Genomic DNA, 26,939 nt, shown 5'->3' on the forward strand with positions numbered 1-26,939 from the left:
GTCACTAGAATTACCAAAGTTCTGTAATATTCACAATTTTCTCAATGAAATGAAGTGTGCGCGCGTGCACACACACAGGAAAGGAAATCAACACCAACTTAATTAACGGTTCTTCCAACATAATCTATAAAGCTTTTGACTGATACAATGCAATTACAGGAAGGTTTAGTATCATATATGAATTGTTATAATAAAATATTTATGATAATATGGACTTTAAGGGAATTTTATAGCAGAGTTCTCAGCTGAAAGATCATCTTATATAGATAGTCCTTGCTTATCAACAATTGAGACCAGCAATGGTTGCTAAGTGTTGTGGTCATTAAATAGAAAATCACATGAGCACAACTGAACTTACAACCTTATTTCTCCTATGGTCATTAGGTGAAGCAACACATGACTAAGACTTAGAATTTTACTTCTGTTTTTTGTATTAACTGCGTGTTGCAAGTCAGTTGCACCTCACACAAATGGTGAAGATGTGGCAATGGCATGCTGCAATGATCATAAATGCTGTGACTGGTTGCAAAATTATTTTTGAATGGTTGTTGCATGAGGCAGTCAGTAAGCAAGGCTTACTTATACTTTTAAAGACTTTCAAGAGAACTCGTACCTGCTATAAGAATTCTGTATAACATGGGGAGTTTTTCTTTTTAAATGATGTGGCTATACACCTTGCCTAATAACAATTGATAACAAGTATTAATTTAATCTATACACAAACATAATATTTAAAGTAATCCAACTATGAAATTACATATAGAAGTGTAGGTGGAAAGCTCCTATTTTTAATAATCAATATCATAACCTGTATCATCTCAACAGTAAATAAATCAAGAATCACTGTAATTGAGTAGTTGCAGAATAGAATTAGCGGGCTAAATTTGGCTTCTTGAACATCATGCCATAAAACACTAACACTATTTAATAAGTGGACCTAGAAATACCAGAGCTACAACATGATCAATATTTCACACAGCTGCTCAACCTAATGCTTAACAGTCATTGAATAGTATGAAACAGGATGGAGTTCCCTCCACTGTGTCCTATTTGCAACAGCAAAAGCCACCGGAGCCTTGATACGATGAGATTAAACTTTTCCTTCCACACCTTGATATGTCCACCAAAAGTATCATAACTGAAGAATCTGCAATCTTTGCCCGTATAGCAGGAATCTTCCATCTCTCCTTTAATTACGATGTTTCTGGTAAGAACCCCAACCTCTGCCCTCATATCCACTCCATCAACGATTTCTCCCATATGCAGGAATTGAGGCATTTCTGGTTCAAAAGAGAGAAAACAAATGAAGAGAAGGATGAAAATAACACACCCTTCGTGATTATAAATACAAGTAGCCAACTGGTACAGTTATCATGCTCATTTTAGTTTCATTCAAAAAACAAAAACAAAAGAACCACCACCAGCTACTTGCTCTGAAAAGATCAGATTTGGTTTACAAGGATTTGGTTTTTAACACTGCCTGAAAATATAATGCAGTAGGAAAAGGTTTTTTTAACTGTTTTTTTTCCCCATTTAGCATAGGACAAAAAGTGGATTTCGCCTCCATGAACTCTTGTTCTTTGAATTTTTTTTAACCAGGCTTAGAATAATTTTCATAATTTAGATTTTAATTTAGATTTAGATATATACTTATTTATATGTGTTAACATTCATGCGTATATCTGCTTTTCTTTTCTGCTCTCCATCTTGCAGCGTACATAGTTGTGTTCAACATGATTGCTGTTGTAAGAAAATTGTTCTTGACTAAACATCACATCATCTCTTAATGACATGCCCTAAATTCCAAGGTTTTCCCAGTTAGGAAAAACAATTATTTTTCAATAGAAATGAAACGAAAGCTTTACTGATACCTTATTTTGAAGCACCAAGAACTTACAAAGTTCCATTCACCAGCTGATGACGGCAGTGAGCAACAGTAATGTAAACACTATGGCATGCTATGGCAAGGCTTTGCAGAATTAGAATCTCTTTGTTATCTATACTACTTGTGAATATATAGCAAAAAGGTTCTTCCAGAAATAAGAAAAATGTTTCTATAATGGCAATAAAAGCAATGCTAAAGTTCTAATCCTATGTATAGACGATGATTGCTAGAAAGGAAAGAAAACTATGGAAATAGAAGTTATCCTAGGGAATCTGATTGATTTCTTAAAACAATAGACTTGTTTTAAGTGATTTCCTAGAACAGTAATATATAGTACTGGGCAAAAGTCTTAGGCCACCATCCACTTTGTTGTTTCAGCAAAGTTTTAATGACCATCCATAATTATTGTTTTGGTCTTGAATGCCACACCTTGAATATTCAGTTTGTCAATTTTCCTTTGAGAGTGGCCTTGTTGATACAAAATGATTTTTTGTCTGTCAAATTCTATGCTCTTTGGCATTTTAACTGGAATAACATGACTAAAAGTTGCTCTTATTGGCAAGCTTCCAATGAATTGCACTCATACATGTGTCTGTACTACAGGCGTGTCAAACTCATGGCCCGGATGCGTCATGCACTGGCCACGCCCAACCCCATTTTAGTCAAGGGGAAAAAAGTTGTGATATATCATGTGACAACAACGTGATGACACGAGTTTGATACCCCTGCTGTACTGCATGTAATGCTCAAACACATCTTGCACAAACCTTTGTAATAGACCTTTTTGTACGACAGTCATTTTGGCAACAAATCTTAGGACACAGCAATGATTGTACTTGGGGTTCCATTCCATTTAATATTAGAGCAGGGGTCCCCAACTCCTGGGCCACGGAACTGGGTTGTACACAGCTGGAAGTGAGTGGCAGGCGAGCAAGCAAAGTTTTGTCTCTATTTGCAGCCTGTGATAACCCAGAGCAGGGCACAGAGATAACACAAACAGCTGGCAGTTCGAACTGCCCCTTTATTGCTCCAACTGTGTCCCCAAACATTCCCACATTCACTACAAGTCCTGGAGCAAAGCTCTTACACCACCTTTAGAAGCCTCTGTCTGCAAGTAGTCCAGTAAGCCAGGTTAACCAAACAGGAACCAGAGCAAGAAGTTCAGTGAACAGGCATGATATTCCGCTCTGAAAAAAAATCGGGCCGGCCAAAAGAGACCCCCTGCCGCGCGCCCGGGGAGCGCCTGCTGCCTTCCCTCGCCAGGGCCGGGCGGCGGCGTGTTGCATGGAGGCTGGTCTGTGGCTGGCCCAGCTCCCTTTTCCTGCTGCTCAGCGGCCTCTGCTCGCACCGCCCGGGCTCCGCTCAGGTATCCGGCTGGGGCTGTCAGGAGTTGCTACCGCCGGCGCAGCTCCGCGCGCTCCAGTCCCGCGTTGCCTCGGGAAGGAAAGGCAAAACCAGGAGCCGCTGCTGCTGTTGCAAAGCGCCGCTGCGGCTCTTCCTTTTGCCTTTCCCTTCCTGAGGCAACGCGGGACTGGAGCCGCGCCAGCAACTCCTGACTCGGGGCCTCCGAGGGGAGGGGAAGGAGGAGAAGAGGGGTGGGGGGAAAGGAGGGGGCAATTCCCAAAAAAACCGGAATTCCGATTTTAATCGGAAGAATATCATGCCTGAGTGAAGCAGGCAAAGTGGCAAGCCCCACAAGACAGAGTACATCAATTTCCAGACTTTGGCAAGTGCATACAAGGCTTCACAGATTCAATGCTTGTTGCCGACAAATGCCCCTCCCACTGGCACCTCCTTACATCTCAATCCCCTCCCTCGTAGCCGGCAGGGTCAATCTGCATTGATCTTGCAGTCTGTCTTCCCTCCTAGCTCTCAGATGGGGGGGATTGACTCCTTGCTCTTCTCCCGAGTTCTCCCTTTCTGCAGGCCTTACTAAGTCAGAAAAGCCTTGCCTGGATTGACTCTACCCTTCCCCAGTTTCCTCCAAGGCCAACAGAGCTGGCCTCTCAATCTCTGTCAGTTCCAGCTCATCTTCCCCCGCAGATTCAGACTCCGACAGGGGCATGACACAGCCGTTCCACAGCGCTATCATCATCACATCAGTTCCACCTCAGATCTTCAGGCATTAGATTCTGATAGGAATGCAAATCCTACTGCAAACTGCGGATGCGAGAGATCTAAGCTGTGCACTGCGCCCCCCCCCCCCCCACCTCCTGCCGCTCTGTAGAAAAATCGTCTTCCATGAAACTGGTCCCTGGTGCCAAAAAGATTCTGGATCGATGGTTTATAGGACCCAGTATCTGCTGCTGCTCAAGTGCAAGGGGAGGTAACATTAAATACTTGGCACTTTAGCCTAAGGAAGCTATTTTTTTTCTGATTTTTCCTGTTTTTGAAAACCGCATACAAATTTCCTGTGTTTTCTAGTTGTAATCTAATAAGGAGACTGAGCCATAATTATATATGGTCATTATACCATTGCTACAACAAAAAATGTAATAGTGGCCTAAGACTTTCGTGCAGTACTGTATAAACAGTAATACATAAACAAACGTAATAGAAAAAATACAACTTTTTGGTAAGTGCAATAGGAGGTTTGCTATTAGCTTAGAAACATTATTTTGGTATTACTCAGAATTTTCTCTTTTAAATATATTATAATAATGGATTATTATTGGAAATAATTTGTAATTAATGGTAGCAGCTAATAATCTAACACACTGAAATGCTTTAAGTATTTTGCAATTGTAAGCATTAAAAACAATCTTGCAAAGTCAGTATTTTGTCAGAGTGACTGAGAATAAGCAAAGTGACACTTCTGAAGCCACTTTAAGGCTAAAGCAAGATTATAACCAAGAACTTTTTGATTAGCCACTCAGATTCTTAGCTTTCAATAAATACTTCTCAGTCTTGCTGACTGAGCAATTTCCTTAGATGTGCAATTGCCTGTAGAAATACAACACCAGAATCCAGACAATCTGCCAAAGGTTTAGCAGCCAAAATAAGACTGGAGGCCCATGTAGATGTATATGAAGGGGCAAAAGGCTAATGACTGTAGATAAGGATGTTTTACTGGTACCAGCCCTGCCTTTGACTGAGAAATTCTGCAAAGTAGAGTTATGAAATGGAATATTTTTTTTTCAACTTGAGAATGATGTGAAATATGCATGCAAGGCAATAATGCCAAGTATATACGTATAGATTATTGGTCTGAATTAATGAGAAATACTAGGATCACACAATTCTCCATGTAAAAATTTGAATAAAGACCATTCAAGACTTCACTATTTTATTGATGCTCCTGATGGGTTAGATACACTAGAGTGGACAAAAGTCTCCTTACTTTGTTTCCCTTCGTAGCATTTCTATCCCTCTAATTATGTTATGCAAATCTACTGGACAGTGTAGGCATAGAATGAGGGCCTGAATAGTGAAAGGGATTAAAATCAGCAGAGGTGCATTCTATGATGATGATGATGATGATAATAGTAATAATAATAATAATAATAATAAAATAATAAAATAAAATAAAATAAAATAAAATAAAATAAAATAATAATAATAATAGTAATAATAATAATAATAATGCCAGCTAGCCCTGTTCCACATATTTAACTGTAGACCAATCGATCATTCATGTCATCCTTGACTTACAACCATAATTGGGACCAAACTTTCTGTCCCTAAGCAATGTTGTCATTAAATAATTGCATCCAATTTTATGAACTTTTTTTGGTGTAGTTGTTAAGTGAATCATCATGGCTGTTAAGTGAATCCAGCTTCTCCCACTGACTTGCTTATTGGCAGTCCACTGGGAAGTCCATAAAAGCAATAACGTGACCCAAGGACGCTGTAATTATTGTACATAAATGCTGGTTGCCAAGTCCCTGAATTTTGATCACATGACTGTATGAACCACTGCAACAGCGGTAAGTATGAGGACTGGTGTACGTCACATTGCTGGTATAACTTTACACAGTTGTTAAACAAATTGCTGTAAGTCAAGGACTATCAAAATTGTGTAAGTCAAGGACTATCAAAATTTTGTAAGACAGCATTCTCACAAAAAAATAGTTTCAATTTGTCTGCACCAACAAACCAAGTAAAAGATGAACTGAAAATGAAAGAAAAAAAGATGAGCTGAAAATGAGAATCTGATGAGGTACCAAAAATTTACTTTCTTCCACTATGCAGTTGAAATTTATAACATTTTACCCTTAGTATTAGAAAAGAATGCATGCATGCATACACGCATGTGCACACATACAGCCGTGCCCACAAATGGACACACGCACAAGTAATAGCTTCAGAAATTGAACAAACAAAATGGCTTTATAGGTCTGAGCTGCTCTTTGAACAATATTAGATTATCAAAATACTTAAATATGCAATGAACACTCTTAATTTTTCCCCCTGAATTCCTTTATCTTCTATATTAGAAACAAATGTTTCCACATAAAAATGGCAGTTGCTTCATTAAAATATACAACTGTCATGTTTTCTTATAAAGTGTAAGATTCTCTTTGCACTGGATGAACCTTGTGCTAGGAAAAATAATTCACTATAAAGAAGTAGCTATGTTATTTTATCTTATTTTTGAATGAATGAGACCAATGTGTTGAATCTTAGCACATTAATCTCACTATAGCAGATCTGTAAAAGTTGACCTTTGGCTTTATTAAGGCTTTTTCATTATGGTCACTTTATGGATTTTTTTGTAACTATTCAATGTAGAATATAATTTTTGTCCAGACACAAATCCTTCAAACCAGATGATGTAAAGATCTAATTCAGAATTAATGAATACCAACATGCAAAATAATAACAGTTACAAAAAGAAACAATAATGTATAGTGGCTGTGCTGGATGCTTAACAGGCAAAGTGAATTTCTTGCACAAAAATCCAGCCGGACTGTACATGCCTGCAAAGTAGGAAGGGATGAAGCTCTTGACAGATTTTTGGAACATTGAAGGAAACTGGATATTAAATGAATAGAAAGCCGTGGAACTGCTTCCATATGGGAATAGTTTGCTTGCCTTTCCTCATTCATGTGAGAGTTGGCACAAGCTTTCTGCAGATGCTGAAGTCTGAGGACTAAGAGAAGCAAAGAATAAAATTTCACTAGTAAGATGATGAGATCCATATTTCAAGCAGAAGGGACAGCTCACTACAGCAAGATAAAATTATCCTGAGAATACTTAGGATTCATGAAATTAAAGGCAATGGGGAAACAAAAATTTCAACGTCACCGATTCTTGAAATATTAGGGTTAGTCCTGTGCTATCTTCAATACCATCTAAATTAAGGTACAGTAATCTCTTCTTCACCACACTAATAATCTGGTTGGGATGACATCATCTTTTCCTGCCTTCTTACATTCGGGCTCCACAACTTTAATAACACACATTCAATCAACTTCAAAAATCACTTCTGAAGCAATGCATCCACAAGTTCCTAATCCTTTAAACATAAGCAGTTCTTGTTGAATGGCCACTTGTTCAGTGAATGTTCAAAGTTACAATGATGCAGAAGAAGAGAGATTTACAATAGGTTTTCATAGTTGTGGCCATTGCCGTATCCCTGTGGTCACATGATCACTATTTGGGCACTTGGCAACTGGCTCACAATTACAATGGTTGCAGCATCCAGCAATCAGGTGACCTTCACTGCTAGTTTCCAATAAGCAAAGTCAATGGGGAAGCTAGCAGGAAGTCGCAAAGAGCAATCATGTGACTGCATAATGCTTGCAACAATGCAAACTGTGCCTGACAATAGCAACTGGGACTGGTGAAACTACTGTTGTAAATTGTCACAGTCATGGTATGTATGTAATGCATGATTTATTTATTTATATCAGGCCTCAAAGCAGTGAACATATCCAAACACACTTTCCTCTTACAATTTTATTTTTATATACTAATAATTTTACTGTACCTAGATGGTTCTGGAAACAGAAGCTGCTACCAAATATATTGTTCTTCCTACTCATCTTTAGTGACCTTTTAAGTAATGAATACTGGAGATATGTATATAGAACTTAGGAGAAATATATTATCTCCTAAACTACAGTATTTTTAAGATTCTTCTTGCAATCTTTAAGACAAATGAGAAATAAAGCAAGAAGCAGTTCACTAAAAGTTAGCTTTTCTCTTAGAAGCTAAGCTCCTATTAAATCTTCAATTCATAATTAAGAATTAGATTTCAATAAATATTAATCATGAATTTTCAAAATAATTATAGAATCTTTCGGATGTTAACCATTTAATCATGCAAATACGATGGACACTATAGAAATTTGATTAAAAAATGATTATATTCATAGTGATTTTTAACCAGTATTATACTGAAAGAATTCAAAGTTTATACTAACCTGTTCCGGGCACTATAATTACTACTAGTATAACTCGGCTTAAATGGATGTCCCTAATTTGAATACACCTTAAAACCATGCAATTATTTAAGACCATTTAAGAGTTACTTTAAAGCAGCCATGTTTTCCGTGCTAAGAACAATAATTATATATGATTTTGAGGGAGTGGACAAATCTCCATTATTTTTCAACCTCTGCAACATTTCATAAATTTCATAGGAAATTGTTTTATTTTGCTTTGCATGATTTTTGTCTATCACAGCATTGTATTTCTTACCATCTCAGAAGCATTAGGCTATGAAGAAATATAACATCTGAAACACACCTGTCTTTCTGAATAAGGATTTGCATCAAATTCTGGTTAGCCAGCCTTAGATATAGTTAGAAGTGGTAAGTTTTACAAATCCAATATAAGAGAAGGGCAGAGCGGAGAGGAAAAAAATGACCCCAATCTCTTAGTAAAGAGATCTGCACTAAAGTTTTACTGCTTGGTATAAGAGTGAATTTTCATAATAACATTACTGTCCAACATGAGAAATCATTTATCTCTGTAGCAGACATAAGACAAGCACTACAGAAAGAAATAATGGTATGCTGAAAGCTTCGGTGCTTAATACAGCCACCCCAAATAAGTAAAATGCATGGGAGGGAGGAACAATAGAAAAGGGAAAGTTTATTTACAGATTACCAGAAACAGTAGATGTTTTTAATTGGCATTGATCCAACTTTAGTTGATCAGAATCATCATTTGGGTTATAAAAACATGTACATGGATGCAATTGTTTAATCAACTCAGATCAAATCAAATTCACCGAGTCTCTGATTCGTCTTAGAGCAAATAAATTTAAGGCAGCCTTTCCTTTCATAAGCACTGTGCCTACAGAATCAATGCCATGCATGTCACATCAGAGTCACTTGAGGATTTTAGCAGTGGTGGATATTAAGCAGCTAGAAAAATATTCTCAAAGCAAAAAGTCACCAGGACTGTGAAACAGCAGAACCATACCTTGTCAAAACAAAACAAAACAAAGCTTACTAGATACATTCATTTTTACTTCTCAGCTCTTACCTTTCACTTTGACTTGGTATTTGCTGCATTCTGGACAAGGAAGGAGTGTGAATTCCTCTGTTTGATACATAGAGTAATCAGTGCTTGCCACAACAATCTGGTCTCCAGGCTTCCAGCTGCTAACATCTTCTGACAAATCCATTATCACTCCATGCACAGCTTTAACCTGAAAACCCCACTTTGGAACACCTTGGAACAAAAAATTAATGATTTTCTTGGTTCAATTTTTTTAAAAATCACTTTTGCAAATGTTCAAATTATATTACATCAAAACAGTTGATTTGCACATGCAAGTCAAATCAAATCAACAAGACCAAAGATACTACAGAAGCTAGAGTTAAACTCCCTATGATTTTTCACCAACATCTACCAAAAATAATTGCAGTAATATTTTTAAGTTTATTCTTGTGGATTATGGATGAGGAGCCACCACTTGTAAGGAGTTAGGGTTTTTTCACATAGCCAATGATTTCTTGAATGAAAAACAGGGCTGCACTTGCAGAATACCCGGAAGCTCATATTATTTTTATTTTAAAATACTATCTGCCAGTACTCTATGTAACCTAATGGTGAAGACACTCGCCTCCCACTCGGAAGGTTGAGAGTTCAATCCTACATAACAGCAGAAGTTTCTCTCCTAGGGCACAAAGAAAAAATATCTGCTGTGAACTGCACATAGTGTCAGGAAGGGCATCTGGCCAGTAAACCGCTCAGTTCCATCCAGTTGCCCTGACTTTATCCCAAATCAAGGGATTATAGGTTCATAAAAAAGGCGTATTGTATGTAATATGACTAAAACACATCAGAATGTAACTGGAATGCCTAATATTGATTAATATAGTCAAAGCATTTGAAATAAAATCTAGATTGCTGAAAGCTGTGAGCCTTCTAATTTTTCTTATCTGCTACAGGCAGGAATATAGGAACCTATTTTTTCTTTCATACTTGATAGATCTCAACAAAGCACATTTCTAATGTAAGAATATTTAATAAGTCACCATGCTTTAAGCATATTGATTAAAGAGCTACAAAAGCCATGATTTATTTTTCCCTATTTAAAAGAATGAAGGTGACATATGGCTTTATGGGATAAAACATTTAAATTAATTTATGTGGCTTTTTTGTAAACATTTTAGATCAAAAGATATGATTGCTACAATTAACAATTCTTTCACAAATATTAGAAAGGTTGACATTTTATAAAAAACAACCCCTCCCCTCCAAAAAAACTGAACAAGAAAGCAATACTGGGTTTTCTTGCCAGCAGACGTATCTTGTGTATCTATCCCAAAGCTCCATATTTTTTGTGTTTATTAAAACAAGGACATAAAATAGACATTTTGATTATTTTTAAACTTTAGATTTTTCTTTTTACAACTTCTGGCCTCCAAAGACTACAACTTCTTATGATCAACATAAGGTACATAGCAATAAGATGCATTCCAAATACTGCAAATTTAGCTGCACAAGATAACCAAAATAAATTTTGTTTTCTAAAATAAAAAATAACATATTCCTACCAGCAATCCATTCACTGAAAGCCCTCACAATAAATTTCTGGCCATCCACTGTGAAAAATTCTTTTTCTGCAAGAGCCTTTCCTCCTGTACTGTGATTTTCATACTCTCTCACAGATTCATTACAAGATGAATTTCCATCACCAATTACACTCACTAAAGCCCAGGCTTGCCTGTAAGAAGAGAGCACAACTTTAAATACTTATCCTAAATAGGGTTTCTTAAAAAAAAAAATACATAGGAAAATATCAATATAAAAAAAAATCCAAATAAAATATTCTTCACTTTCATGCATTAAGGAATATTTCCTATTTGTTCAATTTCATTTGTCAGAAAAGTAGCTTCAGTTGTTATTGTTGTCATATGTTGTCACAGCCACTTGGCATACTGACTGGGGGATTAATAGGCATTATATATATTCTCATTAGGACAAGTATCCGGTTGTCAAGTGGCTAGAGAAGCTTGTTTTCATGTATTCAAGAATTAATTCCAAGAAAGGACTGCAGAAATCTCTTGAACTTAATTCTTTACACTCCTAAGATGATATGCAAACCAAAAGAGATAAAAGTTTGTTTGAAAAAAAAACCCTACTTATAGAGAAATATTCAATTTCAAATGATTGGAATTTAGCACTTTCCACTGACTCTAACCTAAAGCCCATTACTGTATATGTGACTTTTCTATGATAATAAAACAAAATTAGTAAACGTGTAAAGGATACAATTTTTCTTAAAAAAACACCAGTGGATTTATTTAGTCTTATGTAACATTGTGAAGATTGATGGAGACAATGTGTCAAGGAATTTTTTTTACATATGGAGATAAGCATTGTGCATGCTTGTTTACCCAAAAGGAACATAACTTTGAATTGAAGGTACTTCCTCAAAAAGAGAGATTATATAACAAAGTTATAAATAGCCCCCAAAATCCTATTTGTTTGCTGGAGGAAAGAGGAGAAAGGAAATGAATCATTGTGTCTCAGCGCTGCTGTTGAACATCTTAATCCATTGCCGTGAAGGCCTCACGGCAATTTATACCCTATAAATTACTTGTTCAAGTTAGAAAGTAAGCCAAGATCTGTTCTCCCTAGCTCCTGAAAATGAGCCGCGGTGGCGCAGTGGTTATAGTGCAATATTGCAGGCTACTTATGCTGCTTGCTGGCTACTTGCAATTTGGCAGTTCAAATCTCACCAGGCTCAAGGTTGACTCAACCTTCCATCCTTCCGAAGTGGACAAAATGAGGAGCCAGATTGTTGGGGGCAACGTGCTTAGAGAGGGCCATAAAGCACTGTAAAGTGGTATGCAAGTCTATTGCTATACATTCTTGACAGAAAGTTTCTGCCTTTACAGCTATTCCTGCTTCTACACTGGGTCTATACTTTAAACACCTTTAATTTCATAAGACCATAACCAAGAGATTCCCATTTTATTTACTTTATTTATTTATTTTTGTCAATTGCTTACAATAGGTATAAGTAAAAACGAAGTTATAAATACATGGATACGTATAAGAAAAATACAAATGAACAATAGGACAGGGACAGTAGGCACGTTGGTGCGCTTATGCACACCCCCTACAGACCTCTTAGGAAAGGGGTGAGGTCAATAGTCTAAGGTTAAAGTTTTTGGGGTTTGGGGAAGAAACCACAATCAGGTAGAGCATTCCAGATATTGACCACGCTGTTGCTGAAGTCGTATTTCCTGCAATCAAGTTTGGTGCGATTAATCTTGAGTTTGCATCTATTGTTTGCTCTTGTGTTGTTATGGTTGAAGCTGAAGTATTCATTGACAGGTAGGACATTGCAATGTATGATTTTATATACTATACTTAGATCAGACCGAAGGCGGCGTAGTTCTAGGTTTTCTAGATCTAGAATTTCGAGTCTGGTGGCATAAGGTATTCTGCAACGAGTAGAGGAGTGGAGAACTCTTCTTGTGAAATATTTCTGGACTTTCTCAACTGTGTTAATATCAAATACGTAATGTGGGTTCCAGACTGATGAGCTGTATTCGAGTATTGGTCTAGCAAATGTTTTTTATGCTCTAGTTATGAGTGTAATATTACCAGAGAAAAAGCTACATAAGATTAGGTTAACAACTCTTAACGCCTTTTTGGCTATATAGTTACAGTGGGCTCTAGCACTTAGGTCATTAGAGATGAGTACCCCAAGATCCTTGACAGAGTTTGGATCATCAACAAAGTCTTAACTATTCAGCCTATATTTTATTTTCTAATTTTTTTTGCCAATATGTAGGACAGAGCATTTATTTGTTGAGATTTGAAGTTGCCATTTGATTGACCATTCTGATACATAGTCAAGGTCTTTTTGAAGGGTAGCAGTATTGTCTGTAGTGTTGAACAGCTTTACATCATCAGCGAAGAGAACGCAGTTGCTCTTGATATGATCACAGAGGTCATTTATCTAGAGTATGAAGAGTTGGCCCTAGAACACTGCCTTGGGGGACACCACTGTTGACAGGTACAGAATTTGACAGGATGCTCCCAATTTTGACCATTTGCTGTCTATTTGACAGGAATGCTTCTATCCAGTTATGCACGTGTCCAGAGATACCGTAAGATTTTAGTTTTAGGAGTAGTTTGTTGTGTACCACTGAATCAAAGGCTTTACAGAAGTCTATGTAGATTGCGTCTATTGCTTTGCCTTGATCGAGTTGTGTAGTCCAAATGTTTTTGCAGTGTAAGAGTTGCAGATTACATGATAGTTCTTTCCTGAAATCAAATTGTTTATTAGAGAGTAGGTTGTTTCTAAGTGGAGGATGATGGATTGGTTAATAATTGATTCCATGACTTTACAGGTGACACAGCATAAAGAGATTGGTCTGTAATTTTCAACTAGGCTGGGGTCTCCCTTTTTGAAGATGGGGATGACCGTGGCTTGTGACCATAGATTTGGCAAGGAGCTGGTCCTGAAAGATTTTTCAAAGATTATGCTTAGAGGTTCAGCTATGTCAGTGGATAGCTTTTTAAAGTAGGCATATATTCCATCTGGTCCAATAGAGATGGTTTTAGATTAGGTAGTGCTTTTTCAACATTATCTTCTGTAAAATCGATATGTATTAGATCATTGTAGTTGCCATTGCTGTTTACAAATATTGAGCTAAAGAATGTGTTAAAGAGGTTGGCTTTAATAGTGTCGTCATTGCAGTCTTTACCATTAGGTCCTTTCAGGGGTGGGATGGGCCTTGAGCCTTTTAGTTTGTTGTTTACAAAATTGTAGAAAGCGTGGGTGGAATTGCTGTGTAGAACCTTTTCTTCTTGTTTAATGTGATAATTGGTGCATTCAGTTTTTATCTGGTGGCATAAACTTTTGTATCGGCTTTTGAAGTTGGCAACGTGACCAGATTTGTTTTTTAGCCAAAGTGATTTCTTTTTGGATTGAAGCTTCCTTATTGTTATGGGTAATTTGTTTTTTCTGGTTTTGGGAGTTGTTAATGGTACATATAGTTTGATGACTCTTTTGACTTCAAGTAAAAATATATTGTAATGGTCTTCTACAGTATTGCATCCATAGAAACTGCCAATCAAGGGATGAGAGATCATTGTTTATAAGATCATAGTTGCCTTTTTTGAAGTTATAATTGGGATTCCCTCATGATGATTTTTGTGTGGACGTATGTTGAGACAAAAGTCTATCATGTTGTGGTCACTGTTGGAAAAGGGTTCTTTAATTTGTATTCCGTAAATTGAATTCAAACTATTGCAGAACATGAGATTGAAGCAGTTGTTAAGTAGTGTTGTTGATTACTAGTTGTTCTAGTCCCAGATTTGTTACTGCATTGTAGAAGGTTGCATGTGTGGGTTCAGTTGTACATTCGTTAAGGGTCCAGTTAATATGAGGTAGATTGAAGTCACCAAGAAAGATAAAAGCATGTGGGCAGGATGCTGCCCATGTTAGTAGTGTATTTAGCTTGTTTGGATGTTCGATGTCATAATCAGGGGCTCTGTAACATAGTAAGAACTGAAATGTGATATTTAAGGACAGTTCTCAGGAATAGCAAGCTCCTGGGTAACTTGGATGTTTAGATGTAGGGACTTTTTATAGAAGATAGCAACACCCCCTCCTCTACAGATTTCATGATCTGATCGGTAAACATGATAGTCTCTTACCGTGGTAATGGAGTCAGAGAGAGATGCGTTGAGCCATGTTTCACAGACAAATATAATGTCAAATTTAGTTGTATTTAGTAAGAAGAGAAATTCAGGTATTTTATTTACAAGGCTTCTTGCATTGAGTAGCTTGCATTTAAGGCCAGTTGTGGTTGGAATAGAGGTAGTTAGGGGCATGCATGCCTAGTTTTGAGTGATGTTGGATTGGATGGGGTGGGGTTGGATGCGGAGTTGTGGGTTGTGTGACTTTCTTTTGATGCAATCAGCTCTGTAGTCAATGTATAGGTCCTTTTCTCCATTGCCTAGACGGTTTTTGAATTCTGCACGGAGTTCACAAGAGCAGATTCTTTGCAGTATGGATAAGTCTGGTCTTGAGCGAAATTTTTGTGGTTGGGATTGGTTTTTGCAATGGCATTTATTGTATGAATGAATATGCGTTTGCTGGACTCATTTTTGCATACAACTCTACAAAATCTTGGGGCCACAGAGCCGTCATTGTATTTGCACCCAGGGCCATCTCTGGTTATTTCAATGATATCTTCAGGAGAGATGTTTGTTGCATTTGAGTTGCTTATATCACAAACTTTGGTGATGTCGTCTGATTCGTTGGTGTCTTTGAGACCAAATAAGATGGCATTTGGACGTTTCTGTTCATGTTCCATGGTGTCTCTGATGATTAAGGAGATATTATTTGTGGAATTATTTGAAGGGATAGTAATTGTTTGTGGCTGGGGTTTGGTGGTTATTTTTGGTTGTAGATGTGATTGTAGTTGAGGTAGTGGTTGTGGTTGTTGTGGGATTTGATTTTGAGCTAAAAGGTACTCACTTATCTGTGCTGTATTTTTTTTTCCAAGAGAGATTAGGCTTGCTTGTATAATTGTTTCAAAACGTGTTCTTTTACTAAGTGTTCTTTTACTGAGTTAATGAGTGATTCTATGCTTTCAACTGTCAGGTAGGGTACTCAGTTTGTTTAGCTTAGGAGAACATGATGGACATAGATAAAAGAATGTATCTGAATTTTTAACCATATCAGCTAGGCTTTTGTTTACGTTTAAGCAGGCAGGGTGGGCTAGATTATCGCATAGGCGGCATTTGATCTAAATTTCGCTTTCATTTATGGTTTCAAGACATCTGAAACACGTGCAGGTCATTGGTAGAGATATTTTTCTTTTGTTTTAGTTTGGAGTTTTTGGCTGGCATGGACAATGGCAATAGTACAGTAATCAATTACAATAGCTAGTTAATGTGATAGGTAGACAGTTACTTAATGAATGTTGGTAATTAATAAATGTTAATTGATATGTTAGAGAACAAATCAAAAGTAAGGTTATTTATTACTAAAAATCAATCAATCAATCGGTTATTCAAATCACTCTAATCAAATAATTTTGCTAAGCAACAAACAGCCTAATTTATTACAGTAATTACTAAACACACTGGTCAATTAAATTCACAAAATCACTGATTTTACTAATCAGATATTCAGTAATTACACTATATGCACTAAACACTCAATCATACTAATCAATGTAAACAATAAATCAATTAATCATTTGATAAAAATTATTTTAAAGAAATCTGAATCTAGTTTTGATGATATGGCTAATTTTGAGAATAGAACAAACACATCTTTATAGTTTCAATTTCTAGAGGATTAATGAAACTGCTCTCACTGTCACAAACATGCCACTGATACTCTAATAAATTTAATACACTGAACATGATGATTTTTGTGAGCATATCCTTATTAATTCAGGGAATTTTCATGAGCCATTTGCAAATTGAGAAGCCTATAAGCCAAATAAAACAAAATATGTTAAAACACACTGCCCAGATTGTTTCTCTTTGTTTTAGGGCTATCTGCAAATCGAGTATTTCAAACATTAGTAAAGCACAGAAATTGGTTAAGAAGCAATGTGCAGAATAGTTCTTTCCATATTGTCAAAATAACAGATTTGCCAATTTGTACAACCATGTTTTTGTGGCCCAATTCATTTCTTCTAAACAGACTTTTTGCTTGCCTGCTTCAGCTGACCTGATAGTTTCTTAAGGTGATGCTAATCTCCTGAAAACACTTTTGAATTTGCAGTTTTCTTCCTTCTTCTCTATCTTTTCTCTGCCTCCTTCTCTCTCTCTCTCCTTCTCTCCCTCCTTTTGTGTTGGCAGTCCAGAGGCTTGATTGATTAAGATATGAAAGGCTTATGATCAATTCACAACTATTTTTAACAATGGAATGTAAGCATCTTTATGTATATAGCACAAAATCATAACATGTTTCTCTACAGGGTTAGGCATTATTATTATTATTAATTTATGTTTAAATAGTCAGTAGGAAAGGCTGCTTAAGTAATCACTAAACTCATTCTACTTAACAGATGCCTCATCTCTACAGCTCAGCAAATCCCACAGCAATCAAGACTAATAATGTTGCTATGAAGTAATTCCTCCGATGAGGAATGTAGCAAACATAATAATCCCCCTCAAATCAATCAGAAATAATAACTGCTTGAATGTTACTCAGTCACTTGTACAATCATTGTAATCACAATTCAATCATTTCTACTGAAAGATTATTCATGGATTAACATCGCATTTTAACTCAGCATTCCCCAGTGTTGGAGCCCTCTAGAAGTGTACACTTCAATTCTCAGAATCCTCTAATTAGTATAATCGTTGCTGAGAAATTTTGGTTTTATAGAAATATTATTTTAACCGCCATTCTATTTTGCTGAAAGCAACATCTTATTAAAGGCAGTCCTCAGTTTACAACAGTTCATTTAGTGACCGTTCAAAGATACAATGGCACTCAAAAAAAGTGACTTATGACTGTTTTTCATATTTATGACTAATGCAGAATCCCAGAGATCCATGATCAAAATTCAGACACAAGGCAATTGACTCATATTTATGATGGTTGCCGTGTCCCGGAGTCATGTTTTGTAACCTTCTGAGAAGCAATGTCAATGGGGAAGCAGATTCCCTTAGCAACCATGTTATCACCTTAACAGGGATTCACTTAACAACTCTGGCAAGAAAGGTTGTAAAATAGGGCAAAATTCACTTGCTGTCTTAGTTAGCAATAGAAATTTTGGGCTTAATTGTGATCGTAAGACAAGGACTACCTACAGAACATTTAAATTTTTGAAGAAATTCACTATAAAACAATATTAGGACCAATCAAACTGTGAAAAGAAATGTGTGCGCTTTGCAACCATCACAATACTTGATCAAAGCAAAATTTTACATAATTTGCAAAGGAGAAAAGAGAAATGACTGAAAATTTAAAGCATCAGCATTTGCTCAGTTTATTTCAATGTTTAAGATTTTTGGACTAATCAGCAACTTTACTCTCAGTTTGAAGGGAAAAAAACAGTTATTAATATCTGTTTATAGTCTTACACAAAAGATACAGGTTCTTAGTTAAGCAGATAAATGGCAGCCTTGAAAATTTAGGCATGCAATTCAAATGGATGTAATTGGACATCAAGCTTTTACACAGCTCTATATTTAACTACATCCTTACCTACCTCCATGCTAAAACTCTTACCTTTTCTTCTGCAAGGATCAAACAGCTTACAACAAACATATCAAAAGTTGGAGCCATTCTAAAATAAAGCAGCAATATCTATTCCCAAAATACCAGGTTTCCTCGATACTAAGACTCGCCACAGGACAACTTGCTGCAGGACAAGAGTTACACCAATATCAAACAAATGATGGAGTAGAATAATTAAAGAAAGGATGCAAAAGGACGGGCAGAATGAATGTGAATGGTAAAAATTAAAATAAATTTTATTTATTGTAAATAATTAAACAGAATTGTTAATTTGCCCTGCAGTGAGTTGTCCCATGGCAAGTTGGCCATGGGGATGTAGGGAGGGAAGTAATTCCTTCTGTTGCAGTCTCCCTACTGCTGACAGACAGAAGCAGTACCTATGACCCATGGTATTCAAACCAAGCTTTTCTGATGATTTTTAATTTGCTTTAAGGACCGTAGAAGATAAAATATAGTCATGACATAACATGTTATTTCACCATGATGCTCCTTTAATCTTCTTGTAATCCCTTTTAATAGGCCTTTACCCTCTTTTCGCAGAATGCCAGAAACCGGGCCATGGTAAATAAGCGAAGCTCCATGCACGGAATGCAGCACCACTATGCTTTCTCCGATCCACAGAAAAACCTCTCTCCACTAAACTGGTCCCTGGTGCCCAAAAGACTGGACATCACTGTTTCAGAATATTAAGGAAGTTAAGCATAAGAGGTATTCCTATTCTACATTTCATTAAAAGAATAATTTCAAAATCAGGCTGATGTCTTTGATTTCTCAGAATACATATACTTGAGTGGGCAATAAAGACACCCTTAGATTGTATAACTATGTAAAATGCCACTCTTAACAAATCCTTGCGTGCATCCTTTAGATGTACATACAGTCATTGATTTCCCAATTGTCAAAGACAAGACATCTGGTTGCCTTGTGTATTATGAAGAGAAGAACTGATATTCACAATGCTGGCTATTAAAATGTATAATCAAGTCACACAGATTTAAAAAAACAGTTTGCTATAAATAAAACTAGAAGGGCATGGGGTTTGTGTGTGCTGCCAGAGCAGGTTAGTAGGCTAATACATGTAACTGAAATATGATGGATGAAATCTAGACATTAACCTATAAGAACAGGGGAGCTCTTGTCTCATCCTCCTACTGCCAGCCTTTCTGAGTAACCCTGAAACAGCTTTCTTGAATGTTGGAGACAATACTGAGCAAACTGCAAGTACCAAACAGGAAGGGAAATATTGAATAAAAATGTGCAAAGGAATATTTTGCTCTACGTACAGAGGTTCCCTTGCCCACTATATCCTGCACTCTCTTTCCTCTTTGCGCCCCATTTCTTCAATCATTTCTACTTAGCAAGGCCTCACATCTTTCCAAGAACATTTCTACTGCCTATCAGGGAGAAGTCCTAGATATTTGAATATTTCCTTGAAATCTATTTTTATACCAAATGATCAATACTGCATAATAATGGGTATGCATTCAATTTTTCAGAAGAAACCAATATGGAGGTATTTATGTTCAACCATTTCTCAATGTTCAATTTGATATGAAAAGCAATAACTTTAAATGGGAGGGGGGATAGTGAATTTGAAGAAAAAAATACACAGCAATTGTCTAAATATATACTGTGAAATTGGATTTGGAACATGGAATTGCTTTACTTATTTTTAATGCCATAATCAAATGTCCTGGGGTGGGGGTAGGAAATATGTAATTTTTTCCTAGACACTAAGGAGGAAAGTAAGTTGGCAGTCTGTTTTTACAGGATATAAATTTCAATATATGACGTGACATGATAAATTTTTATTTTTGTTGATTTCGGTTGCTTCAATCAGATATTAGTTGCCCAGAATTGAATGGCAAGTGGATAGCCATATGCATCAAAAAATAAATTTATCACTTAGGTTGGAATTAGTAGTTTTGTAAGAATTATCAGAATTGTGAAGTATTGATGATAGTTATGAAACTTCCTGATGTGGCTCTGCAAATCATACTCAAAAAGAAATGTTTAGTCTTTATATTTATGCACTAAAATAAGCAGAGGTCAGATCTCAAATAATATAAGGCCCACCTTTAAAATAATTTTTTAACCAAGAACACGGGAGGATTTTTGCAAAAGCATTTTTTTTTACCTATAACTCAATCCTTTGACGAGCTTACTTCCCAGAAGATCCTGAATGGTTCTCTTCGTTTCTTCTAGAAGGTTTTTAGCAGCTGAGTCTGCTACAGCAATAGCAACAATGCGACCAAAATGTTGAGCCTTTAGAAAATCCTCAAGTTTTTTGCTGTCATTGTAAGATTCGTGAGTATCAAACTTCCCCTTTTCCAAAACCTTTGCTGTGTCTGGGTCAATCACTCTCACATTCAGAGCTCGGAAAAAATCCTTTTCTTGTGTATAGGATCCAGAGGCCAGCCCTGAAGAATATAGAGTCTTTGACAGGGACGTCCATGATAATTTCTGAGAGCCATGCAATTCCAGTGTTCCACCAGGACCCACGCCCACAAATTTTTCACCAAATGTTGGCAAATAATCACCTTCATTTAATTTGCCGTATAAGATTATAGTTGCTTTGGACTTATAGCGACATTTTTCTGCTCCAATATGAAGCATTCCACCATCCTTTATTAGGATAAAATGTGTTTTTAGAGTAATATTTTTAGATCCATTTTCATCATCCCCAAAGACAAGTAATCCTGTAAGAAATAATATTGTTAGGTAAATATTAATTAATAATTCTTAAATATCTAGTAACTATAAACAACTGCAAATCACTGGGTATACTCCGATTAACACCATACAGATAACCTTAAGATTACAGATCCCACATTGCATAAACTACCATGACTATATTTGGGGTTATACTAGGACTCTTGATGTTTGCAGCATATTTGCCAAAACACCCCAAAACAAATGGATACTTTTCCTTACTGTTAGCCATAAATGCTAATGAAGCATTGATATGGTAAAGTTGAAAAACCTAAGACTGCTCTTTATAAAATCATTATTAAACAAAAGCAAGGTGGGTAGTGAAGTCCTTCTTCATGGTTGCTCTTTAGGAATCTTCTGTTGACCATCCTTATGTGGCTCTGCAAATCATTCTGTTGACCATATGGCAGACTATGACTTGGAAAGCATGAAGAATATATAGTAAAAAGAATGAATTAATGAATGAAGGGAAAAATAAACATGTTCTGGATAGTGAAATGGAAAGGATAGAATCTAATTGAAGAAAGATAATCTGATCTTGCTGAGCAGGGTTGATTAATACATGTAGAGAAGCAAAGGTTAAAACGAATGCTAGAAAATATATTATCTAGTTTGTTATGGATCCATACAAAAATAAGAGTTCAAAGATAGATGAGCACTATTTATTACATTCCAATGAATAATAGTAATGGGGGAAAACCTATTGGAGAAAATTGTACAACATTCTGAATAAATGTAAAAGGGGAAAAGATTATTCTATTAGGTGACATGAATGGATATCAGGAAGAAAAAAGTACAGGGAAAAAAATGATCTAGATATTTGGAGAACCAAGAATGAATGAGACTGGTGGTGGCAAGTATCTGCTTAGAAATATATGTGATTTAAATATTATCTGCTTCATGCATATGCATGGAAAATGAATGAATAATAAAAGCACATCTGATTAGATTGTTTATGATGAAAGAGTTAAAAGAATTATAAAGTCTTCATAACAAATGTGAGACATAGCAGCCTTTAATGATGTCAAGAGTGGACCCTGGAGAAAAAATAGAATGGAAGAAGTATAACAAGTGAAAGGGCAATTAATACAGAGACAAAATGCAAGCCCTGTATGAAAATGTATTAGAATATAGATTAATCTCATTAGAGAATAGATGGAAAAAGGATATAAAAAAAGGATGGGGAAACTGCTTAAACAGTAGTCCCCAACCTTTCCAGCTTTACAGACTGGTGAGGAGGGAGAGAGGGAATGGTTCTGCGTGAGCAGTTGGTGAGCGTGTGCAACTCCATTTGTGCAAGTGGCATTTGTGCACGTGTCTGCAGATCACACAAATGGAGCTATGCATGCACGCATGCTCACCCGCTGCTTTCAAGTGGGCTGCATACATATGCGCTCATCTGTCCCTTCTGTGGCCCGGGTCCGTATGGGCTGCATCCGGGGATTTGGAGAACCAAATGAAAATAGTACCGTATTTGCCGGCGTATAAGACAACTTTTTTGCCCTAAAAAACATGCCTCCAAGTGGGGGGGTCGTCTTATACGCCCAGTCGTCTTATACGCCGGCAAATACGGTATATTCTTCGCCTTGTTGGTGAGGAGGTTCGCTTCTCCCTCTCCTTGAGGTCATAGCAGGCGCTGGCGAATTGCAAAGGGTTCCTCGTAAATTAGCTGCAGATCTCAGAGCGGGGACTTTGCGTTCAGTTGTAGCCTTGAGCGCCGGGTTACCCGTAGCTCTGCCAGGGAGGGATTACGCTCCGCAATCCGGCCGGCTCCCTCTCGCTGAGGTGGGGCGGAGGTGGGATATGGGTCCCTACTACCGCTAAGGCTCAGCTAGAGGTAGCGCGGCTCTTGACCTGGCTTGCTCAGTTTCTTCCTTCCGTTTGTTTTGCTTCGCTGGCGATTTCACCTTTTGTGGAACTGGGCGAAGGGACTGATCGGACCCCGCCTCTGGAGTTTAGACGGTACCCAGAATCAACCTGGTTTTCAGGCGCGTCCTTGGATGGACTTGGGAAAGGCAGGCGGAGAGGCTGGAAAGAAAAAGGATCTGGAACTCCTTCTTTCCTGCCAGATCCCTGGCAAGTAGTGTTGGGTAAGACCAGGAAGGGCCTGGCGTTTTCCAAAAGGACTTGCCTGTTGAGTGACATCAGCTTCTGAACTAAAGCCCACTATGTCAGATACAATAAAGCAGAATGGGTGTCTTTTTCTCTTTAAAGACGAAACAGAGGTTGGGGGTGGGAAGAGAAGAAGGGGAGCAATCATGTTAAAATGACAACTTTCTAGATCCAGTCCCGAAGGGGGAAAGGAAAAAAACCACAAACGCCTAGTTTCCTTAATTTCACTGCGATTTCTCCTCTTTCTCACATCCCACATTGTTTTCTCTTGCTGCCTCCTTTTGTTACTCGCTTCTTCGTCAACGGATTAAGATTAAAAACTGGTTTCCGTTGCCATTGGCTGCCTAGGATTAAAAGCCTGTGTTGACGGTCTCGTCATTTGCATATGACATTGTGACGTCACCAAGGCCAGCCCTTTCCAATCTCCCTCCTCCCTCTCCCCATCTACGCATGTTGAAGCTGTCCTCTTTTGACCTGGGTGAATGGGCTGTCATGTTTTTGGACTGCTGGAGTTTCGGGCCTGGGCCTTTGATAATTGGATGGCAAAGGCCTGCGGGGAGCAATGTCACCTTTTTACTCTGGTATCGATGGAAAAGCAGGTTTGGCAGCGGTATCAAGTAAAAGACAAGTGAAAGGCTGAGGAGGATTGACATCAAGATCAACTTATCTTCATTATGGACAGCTTTGCAGGGTAGTTCATATTTCAGTTCATATTTTAGCAAGCATAATTTAATGATAGTGGCTGGCAAGTCAAATCTTAGATGCATTGCTAAAATGGGATCTGCAAATGTGGGGTTTTCAGAAAGCTAAAGGAAGGGGAGTGTGGGTGTGAAAATTTGGATATAATTAATCATGGCTGGTTTAAAATGCGACATTGCCACAATTAATATCAGAGTGAAAATTATGCTTCTGCAGGCCCTATTTGTGTCTTTCCAGCTTAGCTGAAATAGAATTCTTTTAATAAAGTTGCCTGTCCATGACAAGTCATGGTAAATGGGTAATTTGAAATTTAGGCACACACACACATTTTATAAAACTATGAACTATAACCTGCTCTGAATCGGAAAATTACTTATGTTCTATTATTTGGCATACTTTCACAGCCTTGTGACAGTTTTCCTGCATGTCATAAGCATTTGAATATAAATTAACATGTTGAAATCAAATCTGATGTTCTTTTACCTTTTATTTGGTGTGTGGAAGGTGTGCGGAAGAGGGGGTAGTCTTATACGGCGAGTATATAACAAACTCTATATTTTGAGTGGAAATGTTGGGGAGTCGTCTTATACGCCCAGTCGTCTTATACGCCGGCAAATACGGGTATGTTATAGAACAGCACAGAAGAATACTGAGGTTCACCAATGGGAACTATGAAAATGTTTGTTAGAATGATGAATTGAAAATTCTAGCTAAATGCAAAAGTCTAGAATAAGGATATAAAACTTTATACCTTTGTAAAATTTTGCTTAAAGAGAAATATTAAGGTCTGCAAATGATAACTGAAATGCAGATTCAAAAGTACTGTGTTGTGTGTGAACGTTTGCAAAGATATGAGAACGTATAAGACAATGTTTATGCCCACCTTGTTCTCCTGAAGATATAGCAGGATAAGTAAGTTGAAAGCAATGACAAATGTGGGTGTTAGAACAAGAAGCAATAGGCTATAATAGGCAATGAATGAATGTGGATTGAATCCTAAGAATGAAAAAAGTACATTCTCGGGATCTGGTCATACAAAAGATGGACAAGGAGTAAACAGTATTGAAAAATGTAAAGAAGCATTAAAATTGAAAGATATATTTAAAGGTATACTGTCTTGCTAAATCTGGTCATTTTCTTGTAAAGTTATCAAGTCAAGTTTATTGTGCAAAGCTCCTAAAACACTGGTGGCTAAGCAGTATTTCGTTTGCTTGGTATATCTGGCAGAGCAGCAAGAAATATCGTAAAAGATTCTATGTACTACTAAAAACTGAAAATGGACACAACAGCAGAAAAGAGCAAGGCGAAAGAACTATATATAGACCAAGATGGTTTTAAATAAAGAAGAGATTAGATAGCTACTTAATCCTATTTACTATAGTCATAGTGAGAGTGAGAAAGAGAAAACTTATTAACATAGTGCAATACTAGTTTAACTTACTTGCTAAGGAGATATTGAACAAACAAAACAAGTTACAAAATACAAAAACCTAGTAGGTTTTATATGTACAAAAAAGTTTTTTTAAAAAAAGTTTTCTTAGGCAAATAATTTGGGGAGAGGGAGTCTATCTTCTTATTTGCTGTTGTTTTCCATATTATTCTTTACAGAGTTTACTAGTGTAATTTAGTGCATTTTCTCCCTTTGCTTCTTTCCATAAATAAGCAACCTTTCTAAGTTGCTTCTACTGGCTTGGAACATGGGACATTCTCGCCTAAAACCATCTAGGAGACAAGCTTGGTGAACCACCATTATATATTATCACACTAGCTGTGTGTTCTTCTCCAAAGGACAGGAAATTAACTGGGAGGAAACTTCCTTCCGATAAAATGATTTGAAGTATCTGTTCTAAACTTGGGTGGTTATTCAACTGTTTTTTTCTTCTTGGGATATCACTTGCAGTACATATGGGTAACTGCCAAGATGCACAGCAATCCTGACGTATGTGGATTTTTGTAATTGGCAGCATGACAGCTGTAATTTCTTGGAACTCAATTAATAGCCTGAACGGATACAGTTTTTCAAAAGATGTCAAATTAAATAACACTGAACATGGTAATCGTAATTGCCCAAAGTAGAGAAAAACATCTTAGCAATGAGCCAATTCATACTACTTTAATTCAATGAACATTTCTCCTGTTTCTTTAATCATCAGACTTTAAAATACAACATAATGGCTAGGACTGTCATAAGATTTTATCATTTCTCTGGCCAGATAAGTTTCTTTGTGGATAACAATGACAAAAATGGAACCTTTGTGCCAGTGAATGTTATTTATTGTGATAAAACGATGGCAGAAAAGCATTCATTTTTCTTGCTGCTCCCTAGTCATATCCTTTCAGTTCATAGAAGTACTGCTGTACACAGCTATTAGCATAAAATAAAGACAGCGTCAAAGATCAAAATCTAACTATTGAGAAAAATACATTAACTATACACATGATTGCCCAATTCAGTCATAAAACTAGGGTAAAGAGGATATATTTTTTTATATAAAAGAAATTAAAAGCACAGCTTTAACCATCTTATCACAAAAGGTCAGTTTTCTTGAAAAAAACGAATGAAGCTGGGGGAAACTATATTTAAAGTTATTGCATAGAGCAGGGATTCTCAACGGTGGTGGTATGCTACTGGTTCGGCCCGGTTCTGCCGAGCTGGTAGCGGTGATGAGCAATGGACACCGAACCAGTTCTCTCCACCGCTCTACTGTTGGGCCTGCCCGCCCGGGCTCCCATTCTCACCTTTATCTTCTGCTTTTGAAGCACAGCTGCTTTGCGCGGCATAGAAGAGTGCCGTGCAACAGCTGCTAAAGCGACCAGGAGAGTGCAAGCTTGCAGGAGGTGAGTTGGAATGCCTCTGCCTCTGCACAAAGTGCGTGTTTGGCACGCGTATGC

At 37.1% G+C, this 26,939-nt stretch overlaps 1 protein-coding gene across 2 annotated transcripts in view; it reads right to left on the reverse strand.

Annotated features, from left to right (window-relative positions):
* The window catches only part of CEMIP2 (cell migration inducing hyaluronidase 2), a 65,496-nt gene that overhangs the window by 25,220 nt on the left and 13,337 nt on the right, over positions 1-26,939 (reverse strand). For both annotated transcript variants that reach the window (XM_026675333.2, XM_026675325.2), the window contains exons 4-7: positions 20,662-21,223; positions 10,843-11,012; positions 9,323-9,511; positions 1,111-1,280 (exon numbers count right to left, since the gene is read on the reverse strand). In XM_026675333.2, the coding sequence (XP_026531118.2) occupies positions 1,111-1,280; positions 9,323-9,511; positions 10,843-11,012; positions 20,662-21,223 (1,091 nt within the window). The remainder of the gene's footprint in view (positions 1-1,110; positions 1,281-9,322; positions 9,512-10,842; positions 11,013-20,661; positions 21,224-26,939) is intronic.

This window comes from Notechis scutatus, chromosome 2, assembly GCF_049901735.1.
Source record: "Notechis scutatus isolate UNSWTSFEM ecotype Mainland chromosome 2, rNotScu1.2, whole genome shotgun sequence".
Taxonomy (NCBI): domain Eukaryota; kingdom Metazoa; phylum Chordata; class Lepidosauria; order Squamata; family Elapidae; genus Notechis; species Notechis scutatus.